The 26,160-nt window shown below is 36.5% G+C and overlaps 1 protein-coding gene across 1 annotated transcript; it reads left to right on the top strand.

Moving 5' to 3' along the window:
* The first annotated feature begins 5,627 nt into the window (after window positions 1-5,627).
* On the top strand, window positions 5,628-7,517 carry LOC122032145 (cytochrome P450 71A1-like). Its single transcript, XM_042591405.1, has 2 exons — window positions 5,628-6,551; window positions 6,621-7,517. The coding sequence occupies exons 1-2, from the start codon at window positions 5,664-5,666 to the stop codon at window positions 7,251-7,253; spliced, it is 1,521 nt and encodes a 506-aa protein (XP_042447339.1). The 5' UTR covers window positions 5,628-5,663; the 3' UTR covers window positions 7,254-7,517.
* The last annotated feature ends 18,643 nt before the right edge of the window (window positions 7,518-26,160 follow it).

The raw sequence follows: 26,160 nt of genomic DNA, 5'->3' as shown, positions 1-26,160 counted from the left end.
CAATTGTTGTTGCCACCGGCCTCCAAGAGAGAAAACAAAAGGAGAAGAGAAAAGGAATAGGGTCAACCACCAAAGGATTGGAAGAGAGGAATAGAAGATGTGTTATCTCATGAGGCACCCCTCCATCTCATTTATAATCCTTGGTCTTGGCAAAAAAAAAGGAAAGTTTTAAACATAATTAAAACTTCCTTATATTCCTTGCCAATGACTAAAAAGGAAAGTTTTTAAACAAAAAATTAAAACTTCCTTTAATGCTTGTCATGGTTGGCCCTATACTTGTGCTCCAAACAAGGAAAGTTTTAAACATAAAATTAAAACTTCCTTATTTGTTTCCGGTAAGAAATTTTAATAAAAAATTTCTCTTTTAAATCCCTTGTTGCTTATAAAAGAAAAATTTTATAAATTAAAATCTCTCTTTTAAAACATATGGATGGTTACAGAAAAGGAAAGTTTTATCAAAAATTAAAATTAAATCTTTCTTTTAAATACAAATAAGGAAAGATATCGAACATCTCTCTTAATCCTTTGTAGAAAGTTATAAAAGGAAAGATTTTAAAATTTAAAAACTCTCTTTTTAAAACCATGACTTCCACAAAAGGAAAGATTTTAAAATTTAAAATACCCTTTTATTTTAATATGGTCGGCCACCTTGCTTGGGCTCCAAGCTTGGCCGACCACAACTTGGCTCCACTCTTTGGCTTGGCCGGCCCTAGCTTGGGCTCCAAGCTTTGCTTAGCCGACCACAACAAGATGGGTAAGAAGCTTGGCTTTAAGTGGATATAAGGCTTTATAAATAAGAGGCTACAACAGGGATCGAGAGGAGGAATTGGTTTGGTCTCCTGATGAGCTTGAGCTTCCCGTGTTCGCCCCGAACACCCAACTCAAGTTCATCAATAATAACTCATACCACTAAAGAGTTATTATTGCACTACCGCACCAATCCCATATTACAATATGGACTCCTTCTTATCATGAGTGTGTTAGTCTCCCTGTGTTTAAGATATCGAATGTCCACTAATTAAATGAGTTACTGACAACTCACTTAATTAATATCTAGCTCCAAGAGTAGTACCACTCAACCTTATTGTCATGTCGGACTAAGTCCACCTATAGGGTTTACATGACAATCCTTATGAGCTCCTCAAGAGGACATCATCAACCTAGATTACTAGGACACAGTTTCATTCTATAATCAACAACACACCATATAAATAATATCATTTCCCAACTTATCAGGCCTATTGATTTAACGAACAAAATCGCACCCTTTGATAAATTAAAGAAATAAATATTAAGTATACGTGCTTGTTATTATATCATGATTAAGAGTACGCACTTCCATAATAACAGAGATTTTTTTCTTTTATTTAGTCAGTATAAAAAGAAAACTACCTTAAATGGTCTTGCTCAATACACTCATAGTGTACTAGTACAATTTTATAGTCAAGATAAACTAATACCAAATTACACTACAACCACTCCAATGGTTTGTCCCATTCCATCATGGTTGTGAGCTACTATTTATAATTTATAAAGAACTGATAACATGATCTTCTGTGTGTCACCTCACACCTTGTTATCTACAATATAAATTAAATGAACAACTACACTTAGCATAAATGTAGACATTTGACCAATGTGATTCTTATTTCAAAATAAATGTTAATACAAAAGCTAGACTTTTAGTATACATTCTAACAAAGATGACATCCGGATTCTGGAACAACTTATGATGTTACACCGGAGTATAATATTTTCACAAAAGCTTCACTTTATCATGGACCCGACATTATACAAATAGGCAATGGCTCAGGTTTACAAATTGCTCACATTGGAAACACATCCTTTCATTCATATGGTTATACTTTTCGTATGCGCAACACTCTTCATGTTCCTTCAAATACTAAAAATTTACTTTCCGTTCGTCAGTTTGCTCTTGATATTGATGTGTTCTTTAAATTTTATGTTCATCATTGTCTTGTGAATGATCCCACAACTGAAAATATTCTACTCCGAGGAAATATTAAAGACGATCTTTATCATCTTCAGCCTACTTATACTAATGTGTTTGTTGGAGAACACACTGATAAATTCTCTTGGCACGCACGTCTTAGTCATCCGTCTCTACATGTTGTTCATAATATCATTAACCAGTATGGTTTACCAATTTCTTTAGTCTCCTCTTCTCATTTATGTGAAGCTTGCATGAAAGTAAAATATCATAAATTACCTTTTGTGTCTTCTTCTCGCACTTCTAATTTTCCTTTAAAAATTATTCACTCTAATGTGTGGGGTCTTGCTCTTATTCTATCTAATCAAGGTTTTCTTTATTATGTTATTTTTATTGACAATTTCAGCAAGTTTACTTAGATTTTTCCTATGAAAAGAAAGTCTGATCTCTTTGATATTTTTTGTCACTTTAAAAAACAAGTTGAGCGCTATTTTAATCGTAAAATCCTCTCCCTTCATTCTGATTGGGGTGGAGAGTATCAAGCGCTTCATTGTCATTTTACTTCCTCTGGCATCATCGAGTCTCTTGTCCCCACACTCCTGAACAAAATGGATCCGCCGAGAGAAAACATCGTCATGTGATTGAAACTGCCTTAGTTCTTCCTAATCATGCCTCGATTCCACTTAAATTTTGGGATGATGCCATCCAAACCGTAGTCTACCTTATCAATCGTTTACCCACTCCACTACTTCAAAATAAATGTCCCTTGAAAGACTTTATAATTATCTTACAGATTACTCCTTCTTTTATATCTTTAGTTGCGCATATTATCCTTGACTACGACCTTACTCTAAGCACAAGTTAAACCCTTGCTCTTTACAATATGTTTTCCTTGGTTATAGTAATTTACATCATGGGTACTGATACGCTGCGTGTTTTGTAGGGTCGATAGGATGCTGTAAGTAGGAGTCAAGGCCCCAAGAGGGTCAGAAGTCAGGCTGACCTTGAGGGTAGGAAGGTCAAAAGTCAAGCCTCCGTGGTTGGCCAACAATCAAGCTGATCTGGAGGATAGGAAGGTCAAAAGTCAAACCTCCGTGGCAGGTCAGCAGTCAAGCTGATGTGGAAGACAAGAAGGTCAAAAGTCAAGCATTCGTGGCCGGTTAGCAGTCAAGCTGATGAAGACAACAAGAAGGTCAAAAGTCAAGCCTCCGTGGTTGGTCAACAGTTAAGCTGATCTGGAGAACAGGAAGGTCAAAAGTCAAGCCTCCGTGGCAGGTCAGCAGTCAAGCTGATGTGGAAGACAGGAAGGTCAAAAGTCAAGCATTCGTGGCCGGTTAGCAGTCAAGCTGATGAAGACAGCAAGAAGGTCAAAAGTCCAGCTGACGTGTCCAAAGTCAAAGTCTCAGCGGACAGGGCGGTCAAAGGAGGAGATCATAAGACCAGCCCTGACAGTGAGTAATAAACGGGCACGCGGGCCAGATATAGCTAAGAACGGAGACTACAAGCCAATAGGTCTGAGACAGACCCAACGTGCAGGTCGGGACGTTCATGCATTGGATATCAGCAGATAGATGTGGGTCGGCAGACAGACCCAACGTACAGGTCGGGACGTTCATGCCTTGGATAACAACAGATAGATGTGGGTCGGCGGACAGACCCAGCGTGCAGGTCGGGACGTTCGTGCCTTGGATAATAGCAGACAGACGTGGGTAGGCAGACAGACCCAGCGTGCAGGTCGGGACGTTCATGCCTTGGATAACAGCAGATAGATGTGGGTCGGCAGACAGACCCAGCGTGCAGGTCGGGACGTTCGTGCCTTGGATAATAGCAGACAGTAGTGGGTCGGTAGACAAACCCAGCGTGCAGGTCGGGACGTTCATGCCTTGGATAATAGCAGATAGATGTGGGTCGACGGACAGACCCAGCGTGCAGGTCGGGACGTTCATGCCTTGGATAACAGCAGATAGATGTGGGTCGGCGGACAGATCCAGCGTGCAGGTCGGGACGTTTGTGCCTTGGATAACAGCAGACAGATGTGGGTCGGCAGACAGACCCAGCGTGCAGGTCGGGACGTTCATGCCTTGGATAACAACAGATAGATGTGGGTCGGCGGACAGACCCAGCGTGCAAGTCGGGACGTTCGTGCCTTGGATAATAGCAGACAGTAGTGGGTCGACAGACAGACCCAGCGTGCAGGTCGGGACGTTCATGCCTTGGATAATAGCAGATAGATGTGGGTCGACGGATAGGCCCAGCGTGCAGGTCGGGACGTTCATGCCTTGGATAACAGCAGATAGATGTGGGTCGGCGGATAGATCCAGCGTGCAGGTCGGGACGTTTGTGTCTTGGATAACAGCAGACAGACCCAGTGTGCAGGTCGGGACGTTCATGCCTTGGATAATAGCAGACAGATGTGGGTCGGCAGACAAACCCAGCGTGCAGGTCAGGACGTTCATGCCTTGGATAACAACAAACAGATGTGGGTCGGCAGGCAGACCCAGCGTGCAGGTCGGGACGTTTGTACCAAGAATCAGAGGTCTTCTCACAGACCCGGTGCGCAGGTCAGGACATCTGAGTCAAAGAGTAGAAGTCTGGATATAGACCCAGAGTGCCGATCAAGATGTGCAGGCCAGAGATAGTAGAGGACAAAGGCAGGGCAAGCCTAGATCTCGGAACGCATGCTCGTCGGTCAGACACTACAAGACAAATTAGCGAAGGAATCGTAACTGCTTGTCAGAGAGAATAATCAAGGTGTCAGGGGATATGCCAACAATCGGGGCTCAACACACCTTCGGTTTTGCCGCCAGCCTATCAAGAAAAGCCACGTGTCAATCATCGCCAGACAAAGCCTGACAGCCGACATTCCCTGACACCCGTCAGACCCAGAAACTTCCGTTGTAGTATAAAAAGGGATGTCTTGTCCCTTATGCAGGTACGCTCACTCGTCATTTTTCACTAGTCCTTTACTTCTCGTCCTTTTGCTGCGATTTCTGGGGAAAAAGTACCTGACTGGAGCGTCGGAGGGCCTGACCCGGGGACTTTTTCCCTGATTTTTAGTCTCTAACGACAAAGGGACTCGTCTGAGTGTGTGCAGACATACAGCGTCAGCGTTCGGGTCATCTCTCTTCGTCGGCTGCCCGTGCGAACCTTTCCAGGGGGTACCAGGTAGATTCATTGCTTCAACGACTCTCTGTCAACTTTCTGTACAACAAAGCCCGCCTTCATCCGACTCAACTTCCGGACGGGATCAGGTACCGTTATCTCTATATTTTGACCAATCGGATATACATTTTATTTAGATGTACTTCCTCTTAAATCTTGGAGTAATATCTTCTCAAGTAGTATGGTGGTTGAGTCTTTATTATCATATAAAATTTTGACATTGAAATTTAATATTTCTATTTTTTTATCATCTATTAAATATTAATAGCTAATAATTATTCATAATTTATTTTCTTCCTTTTAGTTTAGGAACAAATTGACAGGGGTTTAAATCTCATATCTTATGTCTTTATCCAGTTGCCTTATGCTGACTCAGATAGTTTATTTATTAAAATATTTAGCTGTCACAAAATATCTAAGTGACTTCTAAATGGTGACAAAATTATGAAAGTAAGGTATTTGTTTTAGAAAGTTTCATGCTAAATTGCCCTATTTAAATTGATGTAGGGCGCTTTATCTCTTCGTGCCCATTTTTTAAAGTAAAAAAAATATGTTTGCGCTTGTCTTCTTGTTTCTTCTCTTCCTCGTCGCGGTCCTCTCAACTCTTCTTCTCGCCGGCGGCAGAGAAGCAAGAACCAATCCGGCGATTCAGAAGCTTCCGCCCGGCCCCGCAAAACTCCCGGTCATCGGTAACCTCCACCAGATACGCGGTAATCTGCTGCACCAGTGGCTGTGGGAAATCTCCAAGCAGTATGGTCCGTTCATGCACCTAAAGCTCGGTCAAGTATCCGCCGTCGTCGTCTCCTCCGCCACCCTCGCCAGGGATGTCCTCAAGACCTTCGACCTCGCCTGCTGCTCCCGCCCCCACAACGTCGCCACCTCAGAGCTCTCTTACCACGGCTCAGATATCGCCTTCTCGCCCTACGGCGAGGGCTGGAGCCAGCTACGCAAGCTCTGCACCGTCGAATTCTTCAGCCATAGAAAGATCAACTCTTTCATGTCCGTAAGGGAAGATGAGATTGCGAGGATGGCGAAGCATATCTCTTCTCGCATCTCGGGCTCCCTGGCCATCAACGTGAGTGAGCTCGCCCTGTGCTTCTCCTGCAACACGATATGCAGGACGGCCTTCGGCGGTAATATCGCCGGAGATGACCTCAACATTTACGACGTGCTCTTGGAAGCGCAGGAGATCTTGGCTAGCTTCTTCGTGGCAGACTACTTTCCCCTGCTCGGATGGGTCGATGTGGCGACGGGGATGAAATCAAGGCTTCGGAAATCGTTTCTTGAGCTCGACGGAATCTACCAGAAATTCATCGATCTCCATCTCGACGCGAAGAGTCGATCAGGAAGTGAAGAGAATGAGGATTTATTGGATGTTCTGCTTCGGTTGCGGAAGGATGGGCAGCTGACGGAGGAGAACCTCAAAGGAATTCTTATGGTGACCATTATTTTCAGTTTCGATGTCAAAATGAATTGTCGAAGTTAAATCTGACTCAATTATTGACAGAATATGTTTATCGGTGGGACGGATACGTCTTCATCTGTGGTGGAATGGGCGATGGCCGAGCTCATTCGGCAGCCGGAGTTGATGAAGAGAGCCCAAGAGGAAGTGAGAAGTTGCGTAGGGAGAAGCAAAGGGAAGGTGGAGGAGAGCGACCTGCACCAGCTTCACTACCTCAAACGCGTCGTCAAGGAGACGATGAGGCTGCATCCTCCGGTGCCGCTGCTCATCAACCGGGAAATCATGAACTCGGTCACTTTATGCGGCGAGTACCAAATTCCTCCGAAGACGACAATCTACCTGAACGCATGGGCGATCGGCAGGGATCCGGATGCGTGGGAGAGACCGGAGGTGTTCGACCCGGATAGGTTTGTTAACATGGAGTCGCCGGGGGCGAACTCGTTTGCGCACTATGACTTCAAGCTGATTCCGTTCGGCGAGGGACGGAGGATTTGCCCGGCGAAAAATCTGGGGATGCTGATGACGGAGGTGGCGCTGGCTAACCTCTTGTACTCTTTCGACTGGCAATTGCCGCCGGGAATGAGGGCGGAGGACGTGAGCATGGAAGAAGCGACAGGGATCGCTGTGCACAGGAAGCATGCTCTTTGCCTCATGGCAGCCAAATCTGAGGCAAACTGAGCATGTTGTTTCGGACATATGGAAAATAAAAGTGTCAAGACAATTTTAAAGTTAGACGACTTTCTTTTTATAATAAAATCAGGGAACGAAAGATGGTTAGGTAAATTTACAAAGGGCATTTAAACTTTCAAAATGCCCAAAAACATACTAAGGGACTGCTTGTTTGGGAGTTTAGAATGGAATGGAATGAAATTTGTGCTTGGTTTGGGGAAATGAAGGTGGGACCTACCTATTCATTCCTCTAAATAGAGGAATGGGCCATTCCTAAGTAATATGAGGGGTATAAGTATTATTCTCATTTCATTAATATTTACAATCATTCTTATATCCTTTCCCATTCTCTTACCCGAACCAAACACCCCTAAGTTTCATTCTTCCAAAAGTCATATTTAATTTTTCATTTTATTACTGCAGTCGCTTTCCTCTGTCTTTTTTTTCTCTTAAATAATTAAATTAAATTAAATTTTAATAGATAACCTTCTAAATTTATTTATTATTTATTTTTATTTTTAAACTTTAATAAAACATATAAAACTATAGAAAATAATTAAAAATAATTATTTTCAATGTGTGCCAGGGGTCGTTGTGCGCATGAAGCATGCGTTGTGCCTCATGGCCGCCAAATCCGAACAAGATCTCTTGGTTCATATGTTTTGGATCAAGAGATAGATCATATGGAATTATGATCGGATTGTGATCATGATTTAATCGTAATTAATTATGATTTCTTTTTGAGCTCATCGTTCCTCCCATTTTATAATTTGATTCAAAGCAGTCAGTCAGAGGTCGTCCAGAGGCCACCGGTGGTGGGCCGCTCACTTGATTATCAGGATTCACTGGCCAGGGGTGGGAAGACCTAGCGCACGGTCGAGAGTCGTCGGTCGACGACATAAGGGGTCACTAAATGGACCGCCAGTTGGACCGCCCAAGGAGCCAAGAGGCCGGGTCATTACAGATTTCTCCTTGAGTTCACCGTCCCTCCCATTTTATAATTTGGTTCAAAGCAATCAGTCAGAGGTCGTCCGAAGGCCATCGGTGGTGGGCAAGTGACCAGATTATTAGGCGTCGAGCGAGGGGTGGCTTTCAGGCAGTCTCCAGCCGTCAGCTTTGAACCAAACTATAATATGAGAGGGATGATAAATCTAAAAAGAGATCGTAATTAATTACGATTGGATCGTGATTATAATTCGATCATAATTCCATATGATCCATCCTTGATATGTGATAAGAAATTGCTCACCAAATCCTAGGCAAACTCAGCACGATGCTTCGGCCATATGGAGAACAGTATATTATATTATATTATATTATATTATATACAATGTTCAATTAATATATTGACGGCAATATCAAATTATTTCGTACTTAATACTATAATTAAACTCTTAAATCTTAAGGTTATATTTGGTTAGTTTGTATTTGGTTAATGGTAATATAATCAAGTTTATAATTTAATAAAATTTGTAATGTAATCTTAAGGTTATATTTGGTTAGTTTGTATTTGGTTAATGGTAATATAATCAAGTTTATAATTTAATAAAATTTGTAATGTAATTTAATGTATATTACATTACTATATTTGTTTGGAAGAGTTGTATATCTATTATATTTTTTTATTTCGTTTCCATTATAAAAATAATGAATATAATTTATATTATTATAAAATGATAAAAGTATACCGTGACCTCTACTGGCGATCAGGGTCGTACCTGAATTTTCGTAGGCCTGAGTTTAAGTTTCAAAATTAGGTCCCTGCAATTAATTTTTCTTAATCAAAAGTATTCTTCATTAAGACCTACAAAATACAAAACAAAATATTAATTTGAAATTGTATATACAATATATGTAATTTAGTTAAACAATAATAAATTATAGATATTACCAATACTCACTTATATATAACATGTCTTGTCGTTTTTGATGTAAAAATATCAATTAAGCATGAGTAATCAAGATATTCCACAATTTTCTTCTCAATTGATAGCATGGCTAGCCCGTTCAATCTTTCTTGTGACATAGTTGATCGAAGATAATTTTTGATCAATTTCAACTTCGAGAAACTTCTTTCGGCAGTTGTAACTATAACTAGTATAGTCAACAAAATTCTGTAAGCAATATAAGCATTCGGATAACAACCATCCACATCTTTGAGATGATTCAACACGTCTATTGCTATTTTTGCTTCTATTGGTAAAGAATGCTTCAAAAGAGTTAACTCCATGAATAACTCATGTCTATCAATATCAGAATTGTCATTATGCTTTAAACATTGTTCAAGATTTTCACAAGATCTTAACAAATTATCATCATCAACACACTTTAATTTCTCCAAACTGAATAAAAACCCAAAAGTTTCTTTATATTTTTTAAATTGTTCAAACCAGCTTTGTAGAGAAGAATACCCTTGATCAATCAAAAAAAGAAAGTAGTTAACTCTGAAAAATTCCTCCGCTGATTGTGTTACCTCATTTGTAATAGTTTCATCAAACTGTTTTTTTCTTCTAATAATACGTTTTTCCTTGAATGAAGCTTCAATTCCCAATTCATTTGCCATTTGTTTAGCTTCATTAACAACCTTTTCATATCCATGTTCTCTATATTCTTCAAAATTCATCATAAGACCCTTTATATGTTTAATAGCAACATCAATATCTACATCTTCAGCTTGGAGAATCTTGCTTACAATATTTACTGAATGCAACAACTTATAACAAATTACCAAACCAATCAAGAATTCAAAATTTTCAAGATCATGTGTTGCTAAAGACTCAGCCTCACTCTTTCCTGTTGGATCATCACCCATGTCTGCTAAGTCAAGTAAAGCATCTCTTATCTTTGAAATTTGTTCTTTTATCGGTCTCACACTTTCAACGTGACTTTCCCAACGGGCTTGTGACAATGGCTTAAGTGTTAAACCTTCCACGTGATGTTTGAAAATTTTCCATCGCTTGGTAGAAGATGAGAGCAATTTATATATCCATTGTATTACTCCAAAAAATGACATCGCTTGAGGACAACAATTCGCAATATCACATAATGGCAAATTTAGGCTGTGACATCCACAAGGAGTATAGAATGCTCTAGGGTTAATATCTAATAATCTTCTCTGCACTCCATTATGTTTTCCTTTCATATTTGATCCATTGTCATATCCTTGGCCTCTTATATCATCAAGATTAAGTCCAAGATTTTTCAACACAATTTTTAACTCAGTTAAAAGTCCATGTCCTGATGTATCATCTACCTTCAAAAATTCAACCCAATATTCTTCTATTACTGCAAAGGTTGTTGAATCATCCACACAACGTATTACAAGGGACATTTGTTCCTCATGACCTGCATCTGGAGTACAATCTAGTATAACTGCATAATATTTGGCCTTTTTAACTTTTGCAATGATTGATTTTTTCACTTCATGTGCTAGCATCTGTATCAACTCATTTTGGATTTTAGGATCAAGATATGTATAATGAGTTTCACTTGATTGTATCCGACGAATGTGTTCTTTCATTATTGGATCAAACTCCGCTATCATTTCAACCATTTGCAAAAAATTGCCATTGTTTTCAGCATAAATTTTCTCATAATCTCCTCGAAATGCCAAGTTATTTTTTGCCAATCTATGCACAATAGCAATTATCCTCTTTAATAGTTGTCTCCAATGCTCCTTCTCTTTGTTGATTTCTACTTATATATTATCATCAATTGTCTTATTTTTTTCCAACCTTTTCTCCAATTCAATCCAATTAATCATACAATCTATATGTTCCTTACTTGCTTCATGATTTTTCAGACTACGACTCAAGTTATGCCAATCTTTGTACCCTTTATTAGCCAATTGACTAATTTTGTACATGATTATTTGAGTTTTGAATAATTTGCAACAGAAGCAAAATACTTTCTCGGAAGAAATTGAATACACAAGCCACTTTCTATCTTTTTTTCGCCATTAGGTAGTAATCTCTTGTAATGTTATGCATCAAAATGCCTACAATTATTGTCCTTAGGAAACAAAACACCATCAACTCTACTTGAACCCCTTTCAACTAAAAAATCCTGAATATTTTGATCAATCTTATCCCAATTTGTTGGATCATCAACATTAAGTGGAAACAAAGTCTCTTGATTTTCAGATTGATTATTAACCACACCCACATCATCTTCATCATTCGATTCATTTACATTGAGGATTTGAATCAATTCTATATCCAAAGATTGATCAAGTTCTTCAACATGAATGCTGTTTTCATTCTCTTGTTCCACATTCGTTGGATTATCAATTGTTTCTTCTACCATCATTCTCTTGTTACTAGAAAAATATTTATCAATATCTCCTGCTTGACTTTGATTTAATGCTTCTTTCTTTTGCTTTCTCTTTCTTTTCTGATAGTCAGATAGATGTTTGGGATTGGAAGCCATTAATTATATATTTTACCTAAAAAATGTGTAAGAATTATCCAAATATTAAAACTCTTATAGTCTTATGTTGTCAAAATTTTTCTAAGAAATTATATTAACTACAAGAAAAACCCACCTCAAGGGAAGAATTTCCAATTTGATATTTTTGCCTATATTATGCTATTATGCTCCCCTTAGTTAATTAATTGTAACCAAATATGCAAGATATAAACAAGATTCCAATTCTTACTAATGATCTTAATCATCAAGACAAAATCAAAAAAAAAAAAAAATCCAACGGCATTGAAAGATACAAATGGAAACTTTAATCTTGTGTCTCATACCTTATCGAACCTTAGGTAAAGAGAAATTGAAGCTCTAATCTTTAATTTTGTGCCAGAAGCTTTAATCCAAACACAACAAATTCTGCAAAAACAAATTCTGATTTCTGCAATAAGAGAAATAGGGTTATAACATTAAAACCCCAGATTGAAACATCATCAAATTCAAACCCACTAGTCACTAGAGAAGATACGATCATACGAACCTTGCACAGACAGCACAGTTGCACTGAATGATTAGAATCGATGAATGGGAAAGAAAAAAATGTCGATAATGACGTGAACAACAAGTCAGCACTCAGCAACTTAGGTAGCGAACTAGCGATTGTTGAATGTTGAGCCTCGATCGATGCTTCCTTGTTCAAAAATTTTGATAGAGGGCGACAACCGACAAGAGACCGCAATAGAAAGGCTGTTAGGGGAGGAGAAGCATCACAGGTGGCTTCGTGGAACAACGGCAAGTCGGCGACGCGGAACGACAGCAGCAGTGCGGACCGACGCGGAACGACAGCAACAGTGCGGACCGACGATGTTAGTTGCTGGCGGCAGGGGAAATGATAAATCGAGAACCTGTGGAAGAAAAAGGGGAAATAGGATTAACTTATTATTTTACACTTTTACATAAAGTTTTTAAAATTATAATTAAGTCCTGAAAAGTGTAGCATGATTATTACAAATACCCTCTATTGTGCTCCAACTAATGGGCCCCCTAAGATGATGGGCCCTGAGATAGTTGACTCTTGGGACTGTGCTCAGGTCTGGCCCTGCTGGTGGTGACAATTGATGATGGTCGGCGCCTAGCTAGCGGCAGGGGTGGGTGGCGAGAGCCGACAATAGTAGTGATGGCAGCTATCAATTGATACATGAAATTGACTAGGGGTATATTTGACATTTAAATTTTAGTTAAACATTGAGCTTGGACGTAATTAAATTACATGGTGTTAACCTTTTAATCTAGATTATAAAATTTTATTATTTTTTGTAATCCGTATTACATTATATTATAGCTTTAGAATTGTACTAAACAAAGTAATGAATATTGTAATATAATCTTAGTGGCAAAATGTAACTATGCTCGTCCCAGCACCCCCGACAACCCGTCCCAGGACTAACACAAAGGAGGTAAAAAAGTAATATTGTAATATAATCTTGGTAGCAAAAAGACGAATACGTCCACCCCAGCACCCCACTAACCCGTCCGAGGACTAACACGAAGGAGATAAATCACAGATGGTTATTAGCATCTAGAATAGTGATTAACGTATAAGGGAGATATTTATCTCGATAATATCAAGATTTGAACCTCAGACTTCATGATGACAACACTTCTGTCAAATGTAACCTTAAAAGTAAAATTTTATTACCTTAACCAGAGCTTTAAAAAAAATGAAAATAATAAAAAATAATGATTCGTCCGCTTTTATATAAATATAGTTTACGGTTTAGAATTTAGCATTCAGTCTTTAGAATTTTATGATTTGGGCTATCATATTAGATCTAAAGAAATTTTATATTAGAGCTAAAGAAATTTTTTAAAAAATTACACAGGGTGAGGTTGGTAGGATATCAAGACTAATATATATTGTCAAATTAATTTTAAAATAATTAGTATATAAGTTAAAGTATAATTGTATTTTATTTTTATTATTATTTTAATAATTCATATATCCAGGTCTTATTATTTAATGAATGTTGGAGATGAATGATCTAATCTCATGAAAGTTTTTTATCCACCATCAGTATAAATCTGAAAGCACAAGTAATAATCCATAAAATGGTCTAGCGGTCCTAGTTCAAACGTGGGAGGAGAATTTCCTACACTCGCTGAATTTTGAACCCTGACAATAAGAGGAGACTCAAGATAATGCTGCACCAAAACCTAAGGGAAAATTAATTATTCTTTATTTTTTTAATTAGATATCTACCTCTTATGATTCGACTAATTTTTGAGGTAATTGGTTTGTTTCCATGAAAATTTTTCACCGACTACCAAAGTCGGGAAGCATAGATGGGGCATGACAGACAACCTAACATCATAAATTTTTCAAACTCCAAAGTGTAATGGGTCATGGATGATATTTGAATGCTCATTGCCTAAAGAGTTTGTTCCACCTCTTACCATCGCACCATTGCCCAAGGCAAATTAAAGTATAATTTATTATAACAAAAGATGATTATGCTCACTCTAAATGTCTCTCATCGTTTGTCCTAGATTATGTAAAGAGAAGTAAATTATGAGGTCAACTTATAACAGACCGCCTAAGTAACTAGGGGTGAGAGAGATTTTTTTTTCGAATACATGCGAAGTATAATTTAGGTAGAATGAATAAGCGGATGATAAATGATCAATATTGCACTTAATGATAATAATAAAAATAAATTTTAATTGATTTCAATCAATTGAGATTTATTATATTTGACACACAATCAAGATCGACATAAATCAAATAAGAAATAATATTTCCAAGTCTATTATATTACTATGTTTATAATTATTATAATTATATGTCTTATTTAATCTTTCTATTATTATTTTGGATAATTTGTATAAATAAGCTTATTGGCTTTAATAATAATATTATAAAAAAACTTTATATTATTTCTTTCCTCTACCTATTAATTTCTATATCATAGTCATGATCCTTTCTTTTCCTTATCTTCCTTGAAATTTTAGCTTCTTCCTTCTTTAATTCCTCTTCCAGCACCTCAATTCCAGCATCAGATTTCTACAACATTAGTCAGCAACAACGTGAAAACTTGGAGTACAATACCAACTTGGAGCAACCCAAAGATTAGCATGCTCCAGCAACATCTTACAGTCTCATCGTCAATGTCCTTTCTTGTCAGTTTTGTACAACAACCTCAGGATCTTCTATAATTACAATAACAATTTTTTTTCTTCTATTAGTTCCGTTTTCGATTCTATGCAAAAGAAAAAAAAGGATTTTGGTTGGTGTATCTGTTCTTTTCATGTTGTACTCTTAAGATTTCAATTCAGTTGGATTAAAAAAAACTAAGAAAAAAAGTGAGAGAAAAAATAAACTGAGAAAACAAGTGTGAAAAAAAATCGAGAAAAAGAGTGAGAGAAAAAAAAGTGAGAAAAAAAGTGAGAGAAAAAAAATCGAGAAAAAAAGTGAGAGAAAAAAAAGTGAGAAAAAAAAATAGAGAGAGAAAAAAATGTCTTCTCTCGAGTCTACTGAAATCTCTTCATCATCACAAAATATTATTTTTTTTTCAATTCCTATGATTTCTTTTTTCTCCGTTAAACTTAACCATGATAATTATTTACTATGGAAATTGTAATTTCTTCCTTTATTTTATGTTTATGATTTACTTGGTCATGTTGATAGTAGTTTATCCCCACCTCAAAAAGATATTCATCATATACTATTTAGTTTAAAAATGATCAATTAGTCTTGACTTGATTAATTTCATCAATTACTGAGTCTATACTTCCTATGCTCGTTGAGCCCAACACTTCGCACTAGGTTTGGGAAACTCTTGATCATTCTTTTCCTATGCTCGTTGAGCTCAACACTTCGCACTAGGTTTGGGAAACTCTTTTCATTCTTTTGCATCTCACTCTCAAGCACGAGTTCTCCAACTTCATCTATAATTATAGTATGTACAATGAGGAGATGCCTCCATCAATAACTATATACAATCAGTCAAGTTCATTGTCAATAACTTACCTGTAATTGGCTCATGGCAGGCAAATTGCAAACTGAGTATGTTGTTTCGGACATATGGAAAAAAAAGTGTTAGGACAATTTTAAAGTTACACGACTTTCTTTTTATAATAAAATCAGAGAACGAAAGATGGTTCGGTAAATTTACAAAGGGTTTTTAAACTTTTATTACTCCAGTCGCTTTCCTTTGTCTTTTTTTCTCTTAAATTAAATTAAATTAAATTAAATTAAATTTTAATAGATAATCTTCTAAATTTATTTATTATTTATTTTTATTTTTAAACTTTAATAAAACATATAAAAAATAAAAAATAATTTAAAATAATTTTTTAAATTAGTTTTTAAATAATTAAAATAATCCGAACAGGATATCTTAGATCAATTTTTTGTTTGGATTAAGAGATACATCATATGAAATTACGATCGGATTGTGATCATGATTTAATCGTAATTTATTACGATCTCTCTTTGAATTCACCGTCCCTCTCATTTTATAATTTGGTTCGAAGCGGTTAGTCAGAGGTCGTCCGGAGGCCACCAGTGATGAACAAGTGATCAGATTATTGGGTGTCGAGCGAGGGATGACTTTCAGGCGGCCTTTGACTGTCCGTTTTAAATCAAACTATAATATAAAAGGGATGATAAATCTAAAAAAGAATCGTAACTAATTATGATCAGATCATGATTATGATTTGAGCATAATTTCATATGATCCATCATTTATCCATAAATATATGGAAACGAAGATCCTTGCTCATCAAATCGTAGGCAAACTGAACACGTTGCTTCGGTCATATGGAGAACAGTATTATATTATATTATATTATATTATATTATAGAAAATGTTCAATATATTATTAATATATTGAATGCAATATCAAATTATTTGGTACTTGCTATAATTAAACTCTTACCTCTTAAGGTGGTATTTGGTTAAGCTAATGTAATCAAGTTTATAATTTAATAAAATTTGTAATGTAATTTAATATATATTATATTACTACATTTGTTTGGAAGAGTTGCATATTTGATTATATTTTTTTATTTTGTGTTTATTATTTTTATAATGAATATAATTCATATTATTATAAAATAATAAAAATATATTGTGATCTCTACTGGCAGTCGATGACGATCGGCGCCAAGCTAGTAGCAGGGGTGGGCGGTGGCAGCTGACAGCAATAGTGATGTTAGCTACCTGTTGATGCATGAAATGGACTAGGAGTATGTTTGACATTTAAATTTTAATTAAATATTAAGCTTGGATGTAATTAAATTACATAGTGTTAATCTTTTAATCTAGATTATAAAATTTTATTAACTTTTGTAATCCAAATTACATTACATTATAACTTTAGAACTGCATCAAACAAAGTAATAAATATTATAATATAATCTTAGTGGCAAAATGTGACTATGCTCATCCCAACACCCCCGTTAACCCATCCCAAGACCAACACAAAGGAGGTAAAAAAGTAATATTGTAATATAATCTTGGTGGCAAAAAGACGAATACGTCCACCCCCAGCGCCCCGCCAACTTGTCCCAGGGTTAACACGGAGGAGATAAATCATGGGCGGCTACTAGCATCTGGAATAGTGACTAGCGCATAAGGAGGGCATTTATCTCAGCAAACCTTAGACCTCATAATGACAACACCTCATGTCAAACGTAGCCTTATATATATATATTGTCGTTATACCATTTAGGATTTTACCTAAAGGTTGGGTTATAGTATTAAATAAAATAAATAAATAAATCAAAAATAAATTTAGGTGGGAATGGGGTATCCGTAACATCCTTGCATATAAACCTCTCTATATACATAGTTTCGTTTGCGACTATGCAATTGAGATTTTTTTTATTTGTTTTTAGTTTGTGATTATGTCATTTAGGATTTTACTTTGGAGTTTAGAAGTTAAGTGATAGTATTAAGTATAAAATAATTTTTAAATTAAAAATAAATTTTAGATGTGCATAGGGCGTGCGGCGTAAGGTCTGCGACACCCTATATATATATATGCTAAGCGACGCTTTGTGCGCAACCGTGAGTGACGCGCAGATGTGGCATTGCTAGTTCGATTTCGCTACAAGAAAAAATATTCCATTTATTCTCTCTCCCCTTCCGCCTTTTTTAAAACACTTCTGCATGGGAAATTTCCCAAATTAAAATCTCCCTTGCCGCTCTCTCTCTTTCTCTCGCTCCCGCCGTCTCCGTCGTTCGTCGTCCGTTGGACCTCGTGCCTCCCGCCGGGAAAGTTTCACCGACGTCTTCAATCTCACAACTACTGTGAGAGCTTACCACCTCTCTCCATTCCCAATGGTAATTCGTTTCATTTTAATTTGTTAGTCTCTACTGTTATAGCATACATATATTAGAAGGATTAATTCTATAACGTGCAGGGATGACGACGTCTACAAACGCCTGCAGGCTACAGCCACATCTGCGCGTTAGCTGCTACATGTTGTAGCAGCTATAAACGTGAAACATCCACTTGGTAAGTCGGTTTTATGGTAGATAAATTTTCTAGCAGATACTACCCCTACAAATATTTAAGTTCATGTATAGCAACTTGATAAAAAATTATTTGAAATTATTTTTTACTGACACAACGCCTTTGTTTCGCTTCTAAATGTTGCAACATCTACTTCGCAGAAAACTGTCCTTGTAGCTACTACAACTTGTAGCAGCTAACTTGGAATGATGGTCGTAGAAGGAAGGAAGGAAGGATTTATGCTATGACATGCAAGGCCGACGGCTGCTACAAACGCCTGCAACCACTTGGACTTTCCTTTGCTGCTACTAGTTATAGCAGCTACTAGTTATAGCAGCTACTTCAATAGTTAACTGCTACATCTTGTAGCAACTAACTATCCATGTAGCTGCTACAGTGTGTAGCAGCTACTTCGACAGGTAACTGCTACACTTTATAGCAGCTAACTCTCTATGTAGTTGCTACAACTTGTAGCAGACACTTGGTAAGTAGTGTTTTTACTAGCTATATTTTTTAGCAGATATTAACCCTAAAAATACTTGCTAAAAAATTATTTAAACATATTTATGCTGCTGTAGTGCCTTTTTGTTGCTGCTACACGTTGTAGCAGCTACTTTGACTAATAACTGCTACTCCTTGTAGCAGCTAACTTGAAATGACGAAGCTGCTACAACGTGTAGCAGTTCCTTCTTTGTTTATGCTCAACAAGATGTTACTTTGCATTTTTCAACCAATAATAAATAGATCATAACAATCTCAGTTTTTTATTTAGATCAATTAAATGAGGTTTTACACGTTGTAGAAGCAACTATAACACGTTGAAGCAGCTAGTCGTCAGAAGTTGCTACACGGTGTAGCAGCTTGTCAAGAGTGGTTGCTATACTGTGTAGTAGTTATTTCTGATTAGCTACTACACTTTGTAGCAGCTGCTCAAGAATAGTTGTTACAACGCGTAGTAGGTACCTCTAATCTCCAAATAACCTTTTCTGACTAATTAACTTTTTACAATTATTGTGCAATTATATTTTTACCCTCATTGGCCAAAGGTTTAACCCCTAAACTCGTCGTGTGCCAAACACTTCGAAAGAATTTCAATCATAATAGATCGGTGCCCACATGATGACTTATTTTTCATCCAAATCTTCGCCTCCATCGTAAGTATTCTGTCAGGGTGAAAGTTTTGAGTCATCTCATTTTGTTTAGGGGTATGAATTTTTAGTGCATTGAATCGTCTCCTAACTGCTACAATGGGGATTAATGATTTTATGGCTTTCGGGGTTAAGATTATGGTTAAGGGAATATAGTGCTTTAAAAAAATTATCTTTGTTGTAGCAGCTACTGTAGTTGAACCCTAATGATTAATACAACGTGGTTAAACCCTACAATCCCGATGGGCTTCTCGTGATAGTAGCAGCTACTTTAGCCTAACTGCTACAACGTGTAACAACTACTCATATTTAGGCAACTACTCACTAAGCTCTTATGTATTTGTTTGATAGAATTAAATGGTGAGCCAAAGAACTGCTGCTTCCCTGGCATATCGTAAGAAAGTGCATTGGAAAAATACTTACCCACACTTCAAGGGTTTTTTATCATCACTACACATAAATGACCGACAGATGGAGATGATCAATGGAAGCTCATTTGCTTGGGCAGTAGTCATGCCTGAAATTGCAAATATCCGAAGCCTTATACAAAATATGTTTGACAATTGGGACGTTGAAGCCAGATGTTTCATCTTTCATAATAAGTGTTAGTATTAGCCCTAGTACCAATTATGAGATGATTGTAAAGGGCTCCTTCTAACTCTGCCCATGATGACCGGTCATGGCTGGTCCCAAGCCCGGATAAAGGAGAAGGGTTGCGTTAGGTTGCCAGCCAGCGTCAAACTATGGCAAATATTCAATGAATGAATCCATTAAACTATTGTGCTAATGCTAGGTTGTTCCCCGGAAGGAACATATTGCAAGGTCCGACTGTAACATCTCGGCAAGGACCGCTACATCTCCAGAACTCGGGTGTAGTGATAAATATGCAAGAGTTCGCGTTACAGGGTACGACTGTAATGTCTCAGCAAGGACCGCTACATCTCCATGAGAACTTGAGTGTAGTGTTAAATAGGCAAGAGTTCTCACACCATAGGTTAAATAAGAACAAATATGATAGAAAAACTAATAATCTAAGATTTGGAACATGGAATATAGGAACTCTCACTGGTAAATCAATGGAGGTAGTAAATATGATGATTAGGAGAAAAATTAGTATTTTGTGTGTACAAGAGACAAAATGGACAGGCAAGAAGGCAAAGATGATAGAGAACTCGGGTTTTAAGTTATGGTACACTGGAAAGAGTAAAGCAAGAAATGGAGTGGGTATCATTGTAGATAGTTTGTTAAAGGATGAAGTTGTAGGAGTAGTTAGAAAAGGGGATAGAATTATAGCCCTTAAGATAATAGTGTTGAAAGAAACTATGAACATAATTAGCGTATATGCACCACAAGTAGGATTAGATGAAGCTACCAAATCAAGGTTTTGGGAGGATTTAGATGAAATATTACAAAATATTCCACCAAATGAAATGATTTTAATAGGAGGTGATCTAATGGGCATGTCGGAGTGAAAAATGAGGAATATGAGAGAGTACATGGGAGTTATGGGTTTGAAACGAGAAATGAGGAAGGGAAAACTATATTAGATTTTGCGATAGCATATGACCTTTTATTAGCTAATACGTTTTTTAAGAAAAGAGAAGAACACTTAGTCATATTCAAAAGTGGGAATAATAAATCGCAAATTGACTTTCTTATGGTTAGGAAGAAGGATAGAAAGATTTGTAAAGATTGCAAAGTCATCTCTGGAGAAAGCTTAACTACCCAACATAGGGTAGTAGTGTTGGATATACGCCTCAAACATAGTATCAATAGAAAGAAAATATATACAATTCCTAGAATTAAGTGGTGGAAATTAAAGGATGGGAAACAAAATATATTTAAGGAGAAGGTAGAAATACAAGCATTAGGTGAAATATACGATGACTCTAATACAACATGGGATAAAATGATATCAAAGTTGAAAATAGTAGCTAAGAGTATACTCGGTGAGTCAAAGGGACATGCGCCACTAAGTAAAGAATCTTGGTGGTGTAATGAGAAAGTACAAGAGAAAGTGAAGGAAAGATGAATAGCTTATAAGAAATTATATATTTGTAAGAACGAGGAAAACTTAAAAAAATATACAATAACCAAGAAAGAAGCTAAGAAAGTAGTGAGTGAAGCAAAAAATGAAACTTTTGAATGGTTATATCAAAAATTGGATACAAAAGAAGGGGAAAGAGACATTTATAGAATAACTAAAGTGAGAGAAAGAAAAATAAGAGATCTTAGCCAAATAAAATGTATTAAAGATGAATGTAATAGGGTATTAGTAAATGATGGAGAAATAAAAGAGCGGTGGAAGAGGTATTTTCATCAACTTTTTAATGAAGGTTTAGGTGACCAACTTAACTTAGGTAATTTAATTAGGTCAAATGAGTATAGAAATTTTAATTTTTATCGTAGAATTTAAACTTCAGAAGTAAAACAAACTTTAAATGAGATGCACAATGGAAAAGCCGTTGGACCAGATGATATTCCGATAGAGGTATGGAAGTGCTTAGGGAAACAAGGTATTGAATGACTTATAAAGTTATTTAATATGATATTGAAAATGAAAAGAATGCCTGATCAATGGAGGATAAGTACTCTAGTTCCCTTATATAAGAACAAGTGTGACATACAAAATTGTTCAAACTATAGGAGTATTAAACTAATGAGTCATACTATGAAACTTTGGAAAAAAGTAATAGAAAAAAGATTAAGGAAGGAGACCACAGTGACAGAAAATCAATTTGGGTTCATGCCTGGAAGGTCGACAATAGAAGCTATACATCTCCTTAGACAATTAATTGAAAAATATCGGGAGCAAAAACAAGATCTACACATGATATTCATTGACTTAGAAAAAGCTTATGATAGAGTCCCAAGAGAACTTATATGGAGAATTTTAGAAAAGAGAGGTGTTAGCGTAACATATATTGAACTAATTAAGGATATGTATGAGGATGTTGTTAGAGTGTATACTAAAAGTCTAGCTTTTGTAAACATTTATTTTTGAAATAAAAGAATCACATTGGTCAAATGTCTACATTTTATTTGTTAAGTGTAGGTGTTCAATTAATTTATATTGTAGATAATATGGTGTGTGGTGTCACACACAGAAAATCATGTTATCAGTTCTTTATAAATTATAAACAGTTGCTCACGACTAAGATGGAAAGGAATAAACCATCGAAATAGTCGTAGTGTAATTAAGTATTAGTTTACCTTAACTAATAAATTACACTAGTACACTCTAAGTGTATTGAGTAGGACCATTTTAGGTAAGTTCTTTTTATATTGACTTAATAAAAGAACTAGACCTTAGTTATTATGGAAGTGTGTGCTCTTAATCCTAATATAATAACAAGCATATATATTTAGTATTTATTTCTTTAACTTATCAAAGTGTGAGATTTAGCTTGATAAATCAATAGGCCTGATAAGTTGGGAAATGATATTACTTATAGTGTGTGTTGTTGATTATAGAAGGAAACTGTGTCCTAGTAATCTAGGTTGAGAATGCCCCCAAGAGGAGCTCATAAGAATTGTCATATTAAACTCTGTAGGTGGACTTAGTCCGACATGACAATGAGATTGAGTGGTACTACTCTTGGACTTAGATATTAATTAAGTGAGTTGTCAGTAACTTACTTAATTAGTGGACATTCGTTATCTTAAACACAGGGAGACTAACACACTCATATATGAAGGAGCCTATAATGTAATTTGGGATTAGTGCGGTAGTGCAATAATAACTCTCTAGTGGAATGAGTTATTATTGATGAACTTGAGTTGTGTATTCGGGACAAACACGGGATACTCAAGCTCATCGGAAGGCCAAAACCAATTTCTCCTCTAGGTCCCTGTCGTAGCCTCATTAATGCCTCAAGTCCATTTATAAAAAGTCCATCTTGGTGTTCAAGAAGGGGTCGGCCCATGGCTTGGTGACCAAGCCAAAGGGGCCGACCATATTCTCCTTGAGGTGGCCGGCCATATGCTTCTTTAATAGGGCTGGCCACATATTTCAAATAAGGAGGGGTGTTTTGAATTTTTAAAATCCCCTCTTTGTAGATATCTACAAGTTTTAAAAGAGAGTTTTTAAAATATAAAACTTTCCTTATTTGAATTAGGCCACATGGTTTAAAAGAAATTTTAAAAGTTTTAAAACTTTCCTTTTTTAACCATCCTCATGGTTTTAAGAAAAAAGGAAGAGAAGTTTTAAATTTGAAAATTTTCTAACTATGTTTAAAAAGGAAATTTTAGAAGAGAAGTTTTAAATTTTAAAACTTGGTTTTAATTTTCCTTTTTAACATTCACTTTAGGAAATTAAATGAGAGCTTGTAAAATTTTATAAGAGTTTTTCTTTGCTTATAACATTTTTACAAAGGTTATTTCTTTCCTTATTATTGTGACCGACCACCCTTGCTTGGTGCCCAAGCAAGGGGCCGGCCAATCAAGACAATCAAACCATGTTTGATGATTGAATCAATCAAGAGGAAAGAAAAGGAAAAATAAAAAGGGAAAAGGAAAAATAAGAGGAAGATTTTAATTTTTGTAAAAGGTCTTCCCTTATTTGCCTTGGGCAAGTAATATAAAAGAAGGGGAGGGGAGGCCTCATGAGAGAACAATTCTTATTCTCTTGTTGGTGATCCTCTTGTGTCCGACCCCTCTCTCCCTCTCTTTTCCCTCTGCTCTCTTTTGCTCCTTGGTGGTGGTGGTGGCCGAAACATAGAGAAGGAGGAGAAGCTCTTTGGGTGGTGTTCATCTTGGAGGATCGTCGCCCACACGACGTCCAAGGCGAGGAGAGGAATACGGCAGAAGATTTCGAGGTCATTAACATACAAAGAGAAGGTATAACTAATAATTTTCTTCTGCATCATGCTAGTTATTTTTCTTTGTATGAATTCTAAACACAAGAGACATTATATTCTAGTTTTTCAGATTTGTTTCAAAGTTGTGTTTTTTGTTTTTCAAATTTGTGATTCGATTGTTCCTTTTGGTTAAACCTAGAGTTATATAAGGAAATTAAATATTAGCTTTCCTTAAAAGGCTTTATCTAGGCGGTGGTGGATGCTCCCATACCCAAGAAGGGCATGTGCCTCGCCATGCAGTCCTGGAAGCTAATTTTGAAAATTAATATTTAATTAAATTTATAACATAGGTAGATTTGGATCAATAGTGTTAAGTTTCGCTTGCGATCCAAATCTAAACCATTAAGAATAGATAAGTTAAATTTGGAATCAATAATGTTAAGTTCCGTTTGCGATTCCTAATTTAACTTCTAAAGAACACAATAGGTTATTTAGGAAAGGTTCGACACTTGTACAAAATTTTTATATAGTGGAACTGGTACGATCTTCCTAGGACCAACCGACAATTGGTATCAGATCTAGGGTTTGCCTCTATGTGATTTAGTTTTCAAATTAATTATGCACATGTCATACATAATTTAGGCAAGATAATAGTAGGATGTGCTAACTTTGTGGTTGCAGACTCCAACTATTATGACATATAGATATTGTGTGTGATTGGACCCTTGGACATGTCAAGGGCATTATTTTGTGTGTGCATGATTGTATTTAACTAATATAGCAGGAGCTATATTAGCCCTAGGTTTTTAGAATTTCATTTTTCGATCTAGATTACATGTACATTCCTTTGTGGAATATAGGATCGATATATGTAAAATTCTATATTTGTCGCGGACCATATCCTTGCAAGGCGTGGTGCTATTGGAGGACCAGAGGCGTAGCGGAAAAGGGAAACTCAATGGACCCGACGACATAAACCTGAGAGCTGGCAGCACGTGAAGGATAGTGATGAAAGAAGCCATAATAGTTGAAAAATTAATTTTCATATTTATTTCTTTTATTTACTGTGATGTGTGCATGTGATATATACTAGCATAGGTTAAAATCCTCAATTTTAGATAACTAAGTGGGAGAGGAATTTTAATAAATTCCACGATCTCCATTACTGGTTTGTAAGTGATGCAAACAAACTTCCGTGTTGGCTCTGAGTGCCTTCCTCCATATCGGAAGAGATTATTTGTGGATCACTAGATCAAACTTCCATTTTGGATGACTATAGGGAATTAATCAAGAGCATGTGATCTTCCCCATCGGAAGGGGTACAATCTTATTAATGAACTAAGTGTCAAGTAATGGTATACACTTAGGCACGTCTAATAGTATCCTCCCCATCGGAGTCACTGCTATTATTTGTGTGACCGAAGGAAAACCAACTATTAATTTTATTTGTCAAAAGTTAGGATGACAAGAATAAAATTAATGGGTAAAACCTCCTCTTACAAATGTTTGATTTTGTATACTTCCACACTATCGTGGCATGCAAAATTCACGGTGATTTGAGGTGTTAGTTAATTTAAAATAGTATTGTTTGAGAAATTAATATTATTCTAAATTTAAAGTCCTGACCAAAGTTTATTTTGTGATTCTTAGGATGACTTTTAACCCAATGTACATTATATTGAAAGAGAACAGACTTACTGGTCCTAACTATATAGATTGGAAAGGAAACCTGGATATTGTCTTAACTGCTGAAAGGTATAAGTTTGTACTGTCAGAGGTATGCCCAGAAACACCTAACAATGATTCTACCCTAGAGGAAATTGAGTATCATAAGAAATGGGTAAAGGTAGATGAGATGACGCGGTGTTACATTTTGGCTTCAATGTCAAATGTATTGCAATATCAGCATCAAGACTTACCAACGGCTTATGATATAATGAACAATCTCAAAGAACTCTTTGGGTACCAGAGTTGGACTGCTACACAGGAGGCAATGAAAAAGTTAATGACAGCCACCATGTCGGAGGGAACACCCGT

This window comes from Zingiber officinale, chromosome 11A (assembly GCF_018446385.1).
Source record: "Zingiber officinale cultivar Zhangliang chromosome 11A, Zo_v1.1, whole genome shotgun sequence".
In the NCBI taxonomy this organism is placed as follows: Eukaryota; Viridiplantae; Streptophyta; class Magnoliopsida; order Zingiberales; family Zingiberaceae; genus Zingiber; species Zingiber officinale.
The sequence above is the reverse complement of the archived record's forward strand: the minus strand, read 5'-3'. Positions and strand labels throughout refer to the sequence as shown.

Excerpts from the sequence above, each read along its gene's own strand:
- LOC122032145 (XM_042591405.1), top strand. The coding sequence starts at position 5,664 with ATGTTTGCGCTTGTCTTCTTGTTTCTTCTCTTCCTCGTCGCGGTCCTC. Across the intron at positions 6,552-6,620 it reads ACCTCAAAGGAATTCTTATG|AATATGTTTATCGGTGGGAC; the intron begins GTGACCATTATT and ends AATTATTGACAG.